The sequence below is a fragment of the Panthera tigris genome, chromosome A3, assembly GCF_018350195.1.
Source record: "Panthera tigris isolate Pti1 chromosome A3, P.tigris_Pti1_mat1.1, whole genome shotgun sequence".
Taxonomy (NCBI): domain Eukaryota; kingdom Metazoa; phylum Chordata; class Mammalia; order Carnivora; family Felidae; genus Panthera; species Panthera tigris.
The window spans coordinates 8,423,221-8,438,983 of record NC_056662.1 but is presented as its reverse complement, the minus strand read 5'-3'; the positions used below and the strand labels follow the sequence as shown (position 1 = coordinate 8,438,983).

Here is a 15,763-nt window from a genome sequence, read left to right as displayed (position 1 = left end):
TGCTTGATTACCGCGCTTATCATTCGATTAATGACCTTTAGACTCTCCTTGTTTGCCAGGACTTATATAATAAAACATTTACCAGCGTCGTATTTCACTTCATCTACACCTTCATCCGTTCAACAAACACTTACGGGGTGTCTACTATGCTCTACCCACCACGCTGCAGAGGACAGCACATCTGGCCGTGACAGTATGGCCACTGCCCTCCCAAGGCTAACAGTCTCGGGCAGGAGACGGAGAAGAACCGAATAGACACAAATAACCCAAAGGTTAATCGATTATTGAATGTCTGGCCTCTGCTCACCCCTGTGTAGGCCTCTCTGGAAGGAAGGGGCTAATTTTTGGTCGCCTGTGGATCCCCAACACCCAAGATCGGGCTCACAGCAGTTTCCTGGTTTAAACACTTCGGGTCTCCCTTTGGCCACAGACCAACCCTGGTGCTCCTTATCACCACCCGTGCCTGCCTCCTATGCTCTCTTCCAGCAGACTGAACTTCACTTCCGTGCTGTCTCTCCAGCACCCCCACGCACCTGCTGTTCCATAGGCAGGAACGCACTGCGCCTTCAGACCTCCCCTTGCCTCCTCCTGCACAGGCTAATTTGAGGCCCCACCTTAGAGCTCACCTCTTCTGAGAAGCCTTCCCCGATACTCCTTTCAACCCCAAGGCAGGGCCACATCCTCATGCTCAGGTTCCCTTCACCTCCTGGCTCTCCCTGCACTCAGTACCCCCGCCCCCATCAATCCACACCCTGCAGGTGGGTGACGTCTGTGTCCACCTCGCTCTGCGTGCCTAGCACAGCACCTGGCACATAGAAGGTGCTCCGTCAGTATTTGTGGGACCAATGTCCAAGCCAGTCCCTCCCTGAAGGCGGGCACCACACTTCCGGCCCAAGATCCCAGAAAGAAGAGTCGCACAATCCACCTACCAGGCCCTTAAAGAAGCCGCCGAGGGACTGTCGCCGCTTCTCCGGTCTCTTCTGGGACTTGTCCCCGTTCTGCAGTGAGTTCACCTCCACCACGGCCGGCTCCACACACTGGGCGGGCTCTTTGGCATCCTGCTTGTTGTTCTTCTGCTTGTTCCCCTCAGCCGCCACCTTCTTGTCTTTGGAGGAACCCTCCTTGCCCTTCTGGCCCGCCCCTGCCGGCTCCGGCTCCGGGGGCGTGATGACCTTCTCCGCGGAGTCCGATGTCTACAGCAAGTTCAAACAAAACGCATATTTAGTAGCTGCAAGACAAGTCTCCATAGCAGGTGAATAAACGTGTCAAAACGGAGGTGTTCAAGTGTTGGAGGGTGTCTACGTTTTCATGCATCCTGGACGAGATGGGGGAAAAAATTAAGAAAAAATGTGCGAATCCTCATTATGGTTCAAGGTCACAGTAGGGGATGTTTATTTGTTTATCTAATAATTCACTCACTAATTTATGCTTTCCCAGCCAGTATTCTTTCCTCCCTCTCCTGGGACTACAACTTGCGTTTTCCTTGGGGAACCAGGATTCCCTTTCCTCTCTTTCATGTCAGACAAACTTATTCCACCCCTGTGGCTGGGGCCTGGCGATATCAGAGCCTTGCACGTGATTGGGCTGCTGTGATTGGTTCAGAGTGGCTGAACACACATTCGAAACTGAGCCAATCGCAGAGCTTTGCTAAATCAATCAAGAGAGAGGTCTGCCCTCTTTCCATTGGGTTTGAAGGTGTAGCTTCCAAGACCAGCACCATCTCTAGGGAAAAAAATCTGCTTGAAAAGGAAGCCAATAGGAAAGCAGAGTTGAGAGATGGAGAGAGAGAGAGAGAGAGAGAGAGAGAGAGAGAGAGAGGAAGAGTCTATAAGCTGATGGTATCACATATGTCCCTGGATCTAGCTGTTCCTGAAGCCCTTTTGAGCTTAAGCCAGCTTTGAGAGCGTTTCTTCCACTTACAACTCTTTTCTGGGTGATGCCTATTCTTTTCTTCCTGATTACGTCTATCGTGGTTTCTGGTGTGAAAGTGTGCTTTCACTTATAAAACAGTGGTGAAAGAAGAGGAGTGTTTTATTTTTAGTTTTGAATGTACAGCTTTCATGCTACAGAGAAATTTTTGCAATCCTGCTTGGTTCCTTATAATTCCGAGGGAGGAAGCTGTAAAATCCAAAATTCTAGCAAATGCTAGGTAAATTACAGATAACAAAATATCTGTGAAGTAGAAGCCTTTTTCCCATCGTTGGGGGCCACACAGATAAAATAAAAACATGCCAGAGGCCTGGGGTAAGAATAATCACATGGAGACTTTACACCCCCATTGGGAAAGCGACATAAGAACTATTTTTCTAGCGTAAGAAAAACACCAGTTCGAGCAACGCCGGCTTTGATGTTGGGGAGAAAACTGGAGTTGGAGGGGATTGTGGCGACTTATCACATGCCCTGTTTAAAGGGGCAATGGCTGTTCCGACCCAGCCAGATGCTCTACAGGATTGCGGCCCTAGTGCTGTGAAATCTTCTATTTTTCACATGGAAACTTGAAAAGGAATTGTTTTAAGGCCCTTTAAGGGCCTTCAAAAGCTTTAAGGCCCTGGGAATGCAAACTGGTGCAGCCACTCTGGAAAACAGAATGGGGGGGTCCTCAAAAAATTAAAAATAGAACTACCCTACGACCCAGCAATTGCACTACTAGGCATTTATCCTCGGGATACAGGGGTGCTGTTTCCAAGGGACACATGAACCCCCATGTTTATAGCAGCACCATCAACAGTAGCCAAAGTATGGAAAGAGCCCAAATGTCCATCGATGGGTGAATGGACAAAGACGATGTGGGATATATATATAATGGAGTATTACTCGGCCATCAGAAAGAAGGAAATCTTGCCATTGGCAACTATGTGGATGGAACTGGAGGGTATTATGCTAAGTGAAATTATCAGAGAAAGACAAAAATCATATGACTTCACTCATATGAGGACTTCAAGGTACAAAACAGATGAACCTAAGGGAAGGGAAACAAAAATACTATAAAAGCAGGGAGGGGGACAAAACATAAGAGACTCATAAATATGGAGAACCAACAGAGGGTTCCTGGAGGGGGTGTGGGAGGGGGGATGGGCTCAATGGGTCAGGGGCACTGAGGAATCTACTCCTGAAATCATTGTTGCACTACATGCTAACTAACTTGGATGTAAATTTTAAAAATAAATAAATTATTTAAAAGAAGTTTTAAAGCCCTGCTCACAGAAAACCACAGCCCCAGCACCCCCGGGGGCCGCATGGGACACACAGAATACACACTCACAACTTATGATTTGTAAAAGTTACATATTGTCCCCCAGTTAAAAAGTTCTCGGACAAAGTTCCCCCTCAGTATCAAGTGTAGCCCTGAGAAATAAGCAAGAAGAGAGAAGGTTGCCCCGTCCCCAAAGGCTCCGTAGGTCGCAGCCCCGTGGAGGGCAGGATTCCTTGGAGAAAGGAAACACCCAGGGCATCCCAAAGATGCTGAGCGATTCCGTCAGACCCCACGTGCCAAAGTTGTAGCAAAAGTCAAGACACAGATGTCCAAGGGCAACAAAGCCCCGAGAGCAGGTACCCTTGCACAAGGAGACAGAAACGCCCACCGTGATGCTCTTCAGAAAGGCCACAAGCCACTTGCACACCGCGTTGACAGTTTTTGTCGTATAGAAGATTTAAGATCCACTTATTGGCTAAGGGCTTAGCGTCTGCAGCCGAAAGCACACGGTGGGCTCTGGGTCCCTTCACACCCTTGCTGGGTGACCTGGAATGAATTGTTGGGTCTCTCAGCTTCCTCATCTGTGGGGCAGTCACAGAAGACATCGTACCTCATGGTGGCCTCATCGTACCTCATGGTGCGTACCCAGGCCGACTGAGAAGAGTCCGTCATCCCAACCCAACGTTGTCCACGGTGATCCTTCCTGACAGATTCTTTCCGTGTGGGTCCGAGAGCCGGGGGCAGACAAGGGACTCGGCAAATGTTTGTTGAATGGAGTGTCCCTGGGCCTCCCCAACCTCATCTCTAATCCCTTTTTCCTCTGTTCCTTCTGCTCTGACCACATGGTCTCCTCTTCTTCCGTGAACAAGCTTATTCTCAAAACGGGGGCCTCACATTTGCTGTAATTCCTGCTCAGGACGTTTGCAGGGCTTGACGTGACAGCCACTTCTTTCCCGTCAAGTCTCAGCTTAGATGTCACCTCCCTGGGGCAGTGGCCCCTGTTTAGACAATCTACCCCTCTCTTACAAAACACGGCTGTGTTTCCTTCATGCTTGCATTAATCTTGGGGGTTTCTTGGCTCACTTGAGAACGTTCCGTCTGCCTCCCTCTGCTGGAAGGGGAGATCTGGAGAACAGCACTCTTCTGTCCTCCATGGCTTTATCCCCAGCACCTCGTCTGACACACAGTAAGTCTCCACCAAAAAGGGTTGAATGGATGGCCGGCAACTTGCCTTCCAGATGTTTCTACACTATTTCCCTCGGCAAATCATTGCGGGGTGGGGAGTGAGAAGTGGCCGCACGTCAATAGCTTTCACGGGACATTGATTTTTTTCAGGAGGGGCGCTTTCAGTGGATCAGGTCCATTTACCGCATAATTACGCCACTGCTATTAGGGCTTAAATGTTCTTTTTAATGGCTTAGACACTAACTCCTGGAAATAACAGATGGCTGGTTCCTTATATTCAGAGTAAGCTAAGAATCTAAACTGTGCGATGATTGCTTCATCATTAAATGTAGATGATTTAAAATCTTTGCTTGGGATTTGACTCTGTCTCAGGATTTATCACACAAATTATTCTCATCTGAGTCATCTTGAGTGTATCCTCTTGTAGAACTGAGTGACACTGGCTGGTAGTTGGGGGACAAGGTCATGGGAACATCCCGTTTGATTCAGACCCTGAGGCACACCTCAACTGGGAGTTGCCTTGGGCTCCTTTTCCTAGAATCATCACCCGAGACTTTTCGTAACTCTGAGAGGACAATTCTGAAGGGAACAGAGAATGTCTCTTCCCATCCCCCAAATTAAACAAAGCATTTATCATTCTCTCAAGGATCACACATCCGTCTCCTCAAGTCTGCATCCAAGACGATCGGCAAAACTGTTTCACGTTCACATTCTAGACAAAAATGTACAATTATGTTTAAAACTTTCATATGGAATAAAGTACATGTATTGTGTTTCCAAGATAGTTAACTCGAGGAGTGTTGGGTTCCCAGTGAGGTCCGGACCCAGTGGGTCCGGAGAACACGTTTGGGGACAAGCACAGCAGGAAGTTGAAAAAGAAAAACAGAAATACTTTGAATGCAGCAAAAAGCAGTATATTCCCTGTTGGAATATATAGGATAATCCAAGTATTATGGTCATGGAAATATAATGAATGGTAGTCGCTGCTGTCCATTTGCGTGTGTGACAAGAACAAATACTGTAGGGTGGTAATTTCTTATCAGCCGCATAATAAGTAACAGTAACAAAACAATAGCAACTGCTATGGCTCCCCAGACTGAAGCCCTAACCCCCAGGGTGAAAGTATTTGGAGTAAGAAAGTAATTAAGGTTAACTGGGGTCAGAAGGATGGGGCCCTGATCAATAGGATTAGTGTCCCTATAAAAGCCACCATGTGAGGACATAGTGAGAAGGCGGCTGTCAGAAAGCCAGGAAGGAGCTCTCCTCACCAGGAACCAAACCATTGCTGGCATCCTGATCTTGGATTTTCCAGTCTCCAAGACTGTGAGAAAACAAATTTCCGTTGTTAAACCACTCCATCTATGACAGTTGGTATGGCAGCCCGTGCTGATTCGCACGGCCACTAACATTCATCGCGTCCTCCGCGCTGACTCATCTAAGTATGACAGTGCCGTGAGGCAGCGCTTTTCCTAGCTCTGTGATATAGGTGAGGAAACTGAGGCACGGAGACATTGGGTAATTTGTTTTCAGTCACACAGGTAAAAGATAGCAAAGCCAGGGTTCAAACGCAGGCAATCTGAGCCAGCAGCTCTGCTCTTAACCAGTTCTCTGTGTTGCAAAAATTAGTTGAAGGATACTTGTTGAGATTTTCGTGGAGGTGTGTTTTTAAGTGAAGAAAGAGTGCAGGTTATAAAATAGGGTATGGAGCATGAGATGACCCCATTTAAAGAAATGAATATGTGGAGTTATCAACATGTCTTAGCTGTGTTTCTCTAGAGTGGAGAAAATAATGGAAAAAACCACCCGATCCCATGTTTCTTCACTCGTTTTTCAAAGAAATAGCTCCTACTATATGCCAGGCACCACGCAGTGCGATGGAAAATTAGAAGAGGCCCCTCCCTTGCTCCAGACACAGAAAGAAAGGGGTAGAGGAGACGGATAACGAGTAGACAGATGACTTACTACAACGTGTCATAAATTCCACGAAGTAAAAGAACAAGACACAACAATGATGGGTGGAAATAGGACATCTCTTTGAGGAGGGGACATTCAGGCCAAGACTTGAAGGATGGGAAGGGGTTTGCTCTGTGGAGAAGAGGTGGAAAAGTAAGTGTTAAATAAGAAATAGCTGAAAACTCGAGCCTGTTCGTGCATGTGTCTGTAGAGCCCAAGAGAGTGCCTCACGTACAGCAAGCGCTCAACCTAGAGTCGGTAAATGAGCCGCCTTGTGGTTGAGAATTGCATTGGGAACTAGGCTAGAAAGAAGTAAGGGCATGCAGGCTAACCCCACCACCGAACAGAGTTGACAGGTCACTTACTTGACAGCTGGAGTCTTTCCCATTTATTTCTTCTGAGTGGGTGATCCCTTCATCCCCTTTCACTGACTAAAATAACAAACAGACAACGGCCTTTCAGCTACTACAAGCACAGCAACATGGACAAGGCAAGGGGAGTTCTGGAATGGCTGACCTCGGTCATTCATGATTGAGATGCAGCGTCAACTTCTGCAGTTGGAAGACCAACTAGACCAACTGAGATGCGTGATTTCCATGTGGCTTCCAACCAGAGTCCGATTACATTCGAGTGTTGGCTTCCCCAAATCACAACAACAACGTAGGCCTTAAACCCTGGGGTTAGGGAATTCTGGGGTAAATAAATGATGATCAGCGTGCTAATGTTGGAACCAGGAGATGGCTGAATGTATTGAATGAATGAACAATTAAACCATTGGTAGGCTTTTCTTGGTAACACATAGGTGGTGATGTTTCCTTGTGTTTTTTCCTCTAGCAGAGACATGGGGCATGTGGAACACCCTCTTTTCCATTTTAGTGACCCCTGTGGCCTGTGGCATCAGTGACAGAGCTGGACAGGCTGAATTCATAGGTTTGGCTCCTTAAAACTGACTCTCGGCGAAAGGCTCTAAAAGCACGTTCCTGGGACCACAGCTTTCAGCATCACTTGGGAGTTTGTTAGACGTACCAATTCTTGAGAACCACTCCAGATCTACAGAGTCAGAAACTCTCAGGGCTGGGGCCGAGCCACCTGTATTTGACAAGCCCTTCAGGTGAGACACGTCTCAGTGTGAGCATCACTGCTTTCAGCTAACTGGTATAGACAAACGCCGACCAATACTGGGGACTGCAGGTTCAACTATGGACTCGGTGATGCTCTGTGCCCGATGCCCGATGCCCGATAAAGCACCTAAGAAATCCGGTAATGAACTGCTCCGCTCTTATCAACAATTTTGACTCAGGTTTCATTCCCACATTAAACCACTAAGTCATCGCTAATCATCTCCTCCTCCCCTGCTGGAGGGAGGGGGTGTAGGAAACAGGTTAAGCAATGGGGGGCAAACAGGAAGACTTCAGATCCCACTGTTAACTATCTTAGCTGTTCTGCCAGCAGATGGCAAGGATCCATAACACCTGCATCAGAGAACAGTTAACAACATCAAAGGCACTCAAATAATTTTTTGATCGATTAATATTATATGCCTCTGTCATCTGGGGTACGGTAGTCCTATTAGTAAAGATAATAAAAATTGTTATTTATGAAAGCTAACTTTTCCTGGAGTGCTTACTAAGGGTTAGGCGCTCCAGTGAGGCAGTAACCCACACTGGTTCATTTATTCATCATGCAGAGCCTCAAGATAGAGGAATAGTGTTCTTTTCCTCATTTTATAGTCAAGAAAATGGAAACTCAGAGAAACTAGCATGGGTCACGGAACTAGCATGTTAGGGAGTCAGGATGTGACTCCGGGCAATCACTCTATTCCACCCTCTTAACTGCCTCCCCTATAAGGCAGGAGATACCATTCAATGAACCCATATGTATCGAGCGTCCACTATGAAGCTCCCCAATTTAGAAAAATGGCAGGAGCTTGGATAAGATGCGGGTTGACGAATCTCCAATAGGGAGGTCTGTGGGACGTGCCCACCCTCAGAGGTCAATCATGCTCATCTTTAAATATTACTTGGTACTGCTCTGATTCAGTAGTCCCACTAGGACCGTCAGTGGTTTCACACAGAATGGGAATTTCCAGGTCCTTTCCTACCTCAGAAACAACCTTTACAGAGCTTGGCATAGCATAGAACCTTGATGCAAGCTTTTTAATTGGTTAGGAATGGGAGCGATCTTTCTTCAGCCTGAACCCCTGGGATCTGGAAGTTCCAGATACTTTTCTTAGGGACATTACCTCATGGGCTTCACCAAGGTGTTCAACCCAAAGGCAAAGAAAGATCTGTTTGTCCTCTACATAAACTTTAGATCCTTGTAGATGGAAAGTGGGTTTTTTTTCTTCCTCTTGAGTCTTTTCCATTGCTCTACAAGGGCCAGTTTTGCTTGAGAACATGTAGAAAAAGAAATGGAGTCTCTTGCTTACAGTTTCTCTCCCTATAAACAGTTCAGTCAGCCTCCTCACCCCATCCAAAGGTTTTACCGCTTTGGGATTTCCTTTGCCTCCAGAATTCAGGCCGTCATTAGGAGCCCTTCCTGCCCAAACACGTTCCCTGGCGTCCTTTGAAATATGGAGTCACAAATTCATTAGTTGGTCAGGTAATTCTGAATGGCAAAAACAGGCAGCCAAACACACAAAGTGGCTTTTTAAGCTAAACCTGAATGGACATTGGGAGGCACAGCCCTGGTGCCACCTTTCCTCCCTGAGAGAGACACGTAACTTCTCTTCAGTGGCTTCAGTTTGGTATCTGGTAGGTCCCCTGCCAGCTTAAGGTTTTGATCTGTTTTCTTTCCATCCCTTTCCTTGCTAACCTTTGGAGGAGAAATTGGATTGAATCAGGAAGCTTTCTTGGCAGCGGTGGGTCTAGGCAAGCGTCCTGAAAACAGCCCCTCAGGCTGCCAGGGAGATCATGGCAAAGAAGTTCAGTTTCTTAAAAAAAAAAAAAAAGAAGGGAATACCTCAAGCTTTTCTATGGTTTTTCTGTTTTCTCTCATTTTGAGGCAGATAAAGCTGTATTAATCAAAGGTGACCATATGGTGAGTTTAGACTAAGGGTCTTATTCGGTCCATTTGAGGTACTTTCAATAACAGCAGTTAAGAACAATTTCTTTCCTCCCTCCCTCCCTTCCTTCATTTTCTTTCTATCCCTCTTCTTTCCTCTTTGCTGAGTCCTCTTTCAGAGACCAATTCAAATAGTTCACTTTGGGCTTTGTAGTCCAAAGACCATAACCACAGATGCTCATTTTCTCCAGCTGTCAAAAATAGAGCTACTGTTGAAAGGAACCCCACATTTTTTCAGGGACTATCTATCTAATACTTTAAAGAACAGTTTGAAGACCACCAAGTAATTTCAGATATTTTCTAGTTCAGTACCGAGCAACTTTCTTCCAGAACTTTATTTTTATTCATGAGAGCCAAAGTACAGCACCTTAGGGCATCCAGCCTGCGGTGTTGAGATGGAATCTGGTTGTGACATCCAAGCTTTGCATAGTAATAAAGTCATTTTTATTTCTTTCACCATGTCACGCATTCCTATAGCTTGATACTCTAAGGAACATTTGAGGCATCTCCAACATATATTACTTAGTCAAAATTCTAGTGGAAATGTTTGGTGGTCACTTCACATTTTTTTTGAAAGGAACACAAGTGTATTTTGATGGATCTCTAATCCCACTGAAGTTGAGATTTAAAAGAATTGGGAAGATGGGGCGCCTGAGTGGCTTAGTTGATTAAGCGTCTGACTCTTGACTTCAGTTCAGGTCATGATCTCACCATTCATGAGTTTGAGCCCCGCATCAGCTCTTCACTGACAGTATGGAGCCTGCTTGGGCTTCTCTGTCTTCCTCTCTCTCTCTGCCCCTCCCCCATTCATGATTGATCTCTCTCTCACAATCTCTCTCTCTCTCTCAAAAAAAAAACAACAAAAAACAGATAAACATTAAAAAAAAAAGAATTGGGCAGATATTTTAATTTAGTGTGAGTCTATCAGCAAGATTGTTTACTAGCTCTGCCTCATTGGAACAAATCTAAGGAACTACACCGGCTAGAAATATCCAGAATCAACAAAGGCTATGTGTCCAACCTTTGTGTTTTATCAAGATGCTCACTTGAAACGGAATTGGACAATCAGACAAAATTACACGGCCAAGGTAAATTCTCATTCTAATGACAAATATATTCAGAAAACGTACATCCGAGCTTTATGCAAATCATGTATTAATTCTCCCCTCTCTTGCCTTGTTGTAATTTCAGATAAGCCCAGCACAGAAAGATGTTTCCCCAGGAAACACTACTAGGAGAATCACAAAAACGGGGTGATGGTTGTTCTACCTCCTTTTACTCTCACAGAAAATCACTTTCCAGGAGCACAGGAAGCCGCAATAACATGAGTATAAGAGTAAGCTTTAGAATGAACAAAAACCTGAGTTTGAATTCTGGCTCTGCCATTTACCGGCTCTGTGATCCTGACCAGATCACTTAAAACACTCTGAGTCCTCATGCCCTTCTGAGCACAGAGGGGCAGGAATGTGTTGCACAGAGTTTTTACATTAATGAATGAGATAACGCAAGCAGTGTGCTAGCATAGTGCCGGCCATGCGGCCTGCACGTGATACATAAACAGCAGCCATTCTTATTAATTATTATTATTAACCGAGAGTGCCAAATGGCCACAGAATCCCCTTTAAGGGTAGGAAGGAATGCCAGCTGCTGTGGAGACAGGAATTGCCCACACAAATGCTACTTTCAGAAACCTTTTCTTGAAGAGAAACTGTGTGTTCATAGTTCAATACTCAGGGAAGAATCTGAGATCAAGAACTTTAGCTAGGAGACTGCTGTTTTTGGTTTTTGTTTTTGTTTTTGTTTTGTTTTACAATTACCATCACAAACCATCCCCTTTTTCCTCCAGAGGGTACATTTCAACAGGCTTTACTAGATTTATAGATTGAATGTAAGCCACAAAAGACCATTATTGCGTGGCTGTCTCCCCCTTCGGTCTTACATTTGCCCAATATTAAGGCTCATAGTCTTAATACAAAGACTTCTTACAAAACTAATGGTCTAAAGAAAGAGACAGGAGGATTAAATGAAACAGCGTGTGATAATGGTTTGGAGGAGGAAAAGCACTTTTCCAGGACAGGGTGTTATTAATATTGACAAATTATAAATCTCTATCTCTGTATTTCTATCCACCACCTTTATGGTTTCATCTGCCTATGAGGTTTGCGGGCGCATGAATATAATTCTCCACCCACTCACTTTATAAAAATACATTGTCACTTCAAATACCCAATCTCTTGACATACAGTTGAATTAATACATATAAGGATCTTGTCCTATGTAGGGCACGACAGATGTCTTAGCTATTTCTTGCAAGTATTTTGAAAATCTGTAGGAGCCCATTGGATTTTTGTGAAGTGGCATATATCTACGTGTGTCAAATGCAGTGCAAGGACTTTATGTGACTCTGTTTATTTTCCCTGAAGTATACTTATTTGAAAAATGATATTCTCTTCATTTCTATTTTTACAAGAGGTTAATTTCCGGAAAGAAAAACATCTCTTAGAAGTGAACTGGGCAATGCGCTTAGTTTAAAAGAAATATGCAACCATGAGTCACATTGCCATGGCGCAGCAAATCAGTTTGACACATTCACTTATTTGGCTCAAAAAATAAAAAATAAAGAGCTCAGTGATGAGTCGGATGTTGTCTCTATTTTCAAGTCCTTACAGCAGGGTTTGGTTTGGATTTACTGCATAAATCCGCACTTCAGATTAGTTTGGAAGTCATGAAACGTTAGCTAAAAGTGTTTCCTGAAAACGATTGCTGAAGCCAACAGCCAAGATTGCATGCTGTGGGGATAATAACACAGAGGCATAAAGGTAAGTGTACAAGGATGTTCACGCAGGTCCGCAAAGCACCTAGATCATGTGTGTGAGACACACGGTGTGTGCTCAGTGCCTATGGCCTAGGATTAAAATAAACACCCATTTTCCTTATTAGGCCTTATTCTCTATGAGGACAGGGGCCACGTCTATTTATGGTCACTGTTGTATCCCGGTGTCTAGAATGTAGGGGGTACTCAACAATTATTTGCTGAATAAATACATAAATGAAGTCCCACAAGTGGGAAACAAATCAAATGTCCATCAAGAGAGCAATGGTTAATCTGAGTACGAGAAATCTAGACGATGGGATTCAGTGAAGTTGCTGTAAAGAACGAGGTGGCTTTACATTGGGGATGCAACCCCAAATACCCCCAGGGACAGGGACAGTGACATAAATGAGAGAGCTGGGCTGGGTGTGACAAGAGGAAGTGACGGGGATGTGGTGAGCTGGAAAGCCATGTCTTCTGTGTATTTGAATTATTCACAATGATAATATATTGTTATAAGGAAAACAAAGCAGACTGCAAGACAAAAATCATTAGGATATCTGGAATTTTTAGGAAGAATCCCCCAAATCATGGAAGGTTTGGAGTTCAAACCTTAATAGAAGGGAAGAATGTTCAGGCTTCCAGACATAACTCTTTCTATGCACGGTAGATACTAAGAACAATGGACGTTATAAGACCTGATGCTATGAATCCACTGAGGGTTGCTGGGGAAAAATGTGTCTTCCTCTACTCCTATCCCTGTCCTAGGGAGAATTAATTAGAAAAGACTCTTTTGTTTCCAGTTTGTTCCCCTAACAGTTCAGAGGTACCCAGGTTGTATTGCTAGAAAATATCCCCGAGAAACCTCTAAAGGATAGCTCTGGAGGATGAATTTAAGTAATGTGAGACCTCATTAGAATTTAAGGATTTGTTTCGAACGGATGTAGTGAGTGGTTTAGATGTCTTTCATGCCTTATTTGGAATCTCTTGCATTTTCTTGTCTTTTAAGTAAAGAAGTCTCAGGTTGGTTATTTGGAAGAGAAAATCATGCTCTTTGCTATCGGGGAGGTGGGGGAGGGTATCTCTCAACTCCATCCAGAAATGGGAAAGTTGGATCGCTCTCAATGTTATGATGAGCTATTTGGGGATCCCATTTGTAATGTAGATGGGTTGCCAGAAACGGGCCAAATGTTCTTTTCTTTCCTGACATAGCATAAAAATTGGTTGAAAAATCTCAGATCTTGATCCCCATTTTTAGCGCCAAATTGCAGAGTAAATGACAAGGAATGTACATGGAGTCCCAGCCATACAGGCTGATTGCTACTTACTGTATACTTCCTACTCTCTGAGAATCCACTGATAAGAGAAAATGAATCCTGTCAACAATTTCTGGCAGGGTTCTCCTTAATATGCCTCAGCTCCCATTGGCATGGGTTTTGCGTTGTGCTGTGTGGTGCTGTGTTGTGTTGTGTTGTGTTGTGTTGTGTTGTGGACCAGAAAGAACTTCTTAACAGGCTGAGCCTGTGAAACCAGAGAGTTGCTTTCTCAAAGGATTAAACTCCCAAAGACTCCTGAAAATAACGGCACACTATAATGAAATTCTTGTTTTTCATTAAAAGAGAATTAAACCAATGACCTTTTACATGGGTTTTTGTTTTTTGTCTTCCAACCAAGTTGGGTTTTGTTGCATTATATTATTTAAGTTCTTGGATGTTTAGTTATTTCATGTACATGACACTTCATAGACACCAAAACACGTCTGCCCACATTCTTTCCATTTTATACAAGCTAAAAGCACGGAACGAGTTGTACGTGCTCGCTATTAGAAATTATGTTGCCACTTTATAACTGGAACTATTTATAAATCGGCTTTGTCCACATTTGTGTGACTCACATGTCACTTTCAGAATTTTTCTAACGTCAACATGTAACTTGGCCTATTTATTACCTGGTCCTCTAAACAATGCCTTATGTTCTTTATGTAAATATACGGATTTTCAAAGGAAACAGCATGTCATTACCATAATGAGAAAAATAATATCATTTGCCATACACAGAAGGAAACTTTAAAAATAAATTAAATTAAAAGTGAACAACAATACTGACTTCCAGGTAGGTGCGGTTGGCTACCACAGCTCAGGACCCAAGGCCAGCTCTGTCTTTGTTAAAGAGGGAGTTGGCAGGAGTTAAGGAAAGATTAAGGAATATTAGCAATAACCTGAGACTTTCTCTGTGATGGAGTCAGAGGGATGAAAGCGAATTTTCAGATTCCACTTATATCCCATCTACACCACCCACAGTTGTGTCTCACCCCACCTACGATGCGGGTCCTTCGCTCTTGGAAGCTGATCTGGGTATTTCAGGTTTCCTGTGCTGGAAGCAGGTGGCTTACCATTTGTCTGAGAAACGCCATCAGGGAGGTTCTTGGTGGTCTGGGGTCGTCTCTTTTGAGTTTTACTTCTGTGGGTTCAGGTGTGGTATCTCCTTCCTCGTTGAGATCCACCGTTCGTAAGGCTGATTCTACTTCCTCGGACTTTACAACCTCTACTGGTGATTCACACACCACCTGGATTATTTTGCCAGGTAATAAGACAGTGAATAAAAAGACATTCCCCAAAAGAGGCTTTAGAAAGTGGGGTCCTGGTCACCCCTTCTTCACAGAGTAGCTACAGGTTTGAGCCAACGATCATTTCTACGCAGGCACATCTTCCAGAAGTAATGCTCATGTCATATAGTGGGCTTTCTTTTTCTTTTATATTTATTTATTTTGAGAGAGAGAGAGAGAGAGAGAGAGAGAGAGGGAATGCCAGCAGGGGAAGGACAGAGAGAGAGAAGGAGAGAGAGAATCAAGCAGGCTCCTCCTTGCTGATAGCACAGAGCCAGACTCGGGCTCGATCTCATGAACCATGAGATCATGGCCTGAGCCGAAATCAAGAGTCAGATGTTCAACGTACTGAGCCACCCAGGTGCCGCCATATAATGTGCTGTCAAACAGCCAACTTCTAAAAAAATGCCAAATCCACTGACTTGGGAGTAGCGAGATTCCTCCTGCCTGAGGTTCAAGGCTTCGACAGAAAGCCCCTCTTGGGGACTGCCGTCCATCACATGCTCAACGCCCCTCCCTTCCAGGAGGCCCGCCTCTTTGGTCTGCCATCAAGGTGACTTACACCTAGCCTGTGTAAAAATCAGGAGTGAATTGTTTCCTTAAGGGTCCACCCTCAGAGACGGTGACCGTGACATCTCCCATCACGTGCCCTACATTTACCTGCAACTGTGGAGAATTCGTCGTCTCTGCGGAAAGGATAGGATGAAAGCCACACTGGATTGAACAGACTGGGCTTCCTCCTAAACTTACTTCCCACCCCACCCCAGGGCCGGTCATTTGCCATTGTTTCTTTACTGAAATTCACGCTTTCAGAAGAAAACCAAACTTGGCAAGAAAATTGGCCAAGTTCCTTACGGCCCCCAGAGAGGTACCTAGTGAGCTCAGTGCCCCCTGGATGTCCATGGGGGACAAGGGATGGCCAGCAACGCGGGGTTTGGATGGAAGATCCCAT

At 44.7% G+C, this 15,763-nt stretch overlaps 1 protein-coding gene across 1 annotated transcript in view; it reads right to left on the bottom strand.

Annotated features, from left to right (window-relative positions):
- Window positions 1-15,763, bottom strand: part of BCAS1 (brain enriched myelin associated protein 1) — a 101,065-nt gene that overhangs the window by 7,559 nt on the left and 77,743 nt on the right. The window contains exons 10-12 of the mRNA XM_042980117.1: window positions 14,599-14,772; window positions 6,697-6,762; window positions 930-1,193 (exon numbers count right to left, since the gene is read on the bottom strand). Of these exons, the coding sequence (XP_042836051.1) occupies window positions 930-1,193; window positions 6,697-6,762; window positions 14,599-14,772 (504 nt within the window). The remainder of the gene's footprint in view (window positions 1-929; window positions 1,194-6,696; window positions 6,763-14,598; window positions 14,773-15,763) is intronic.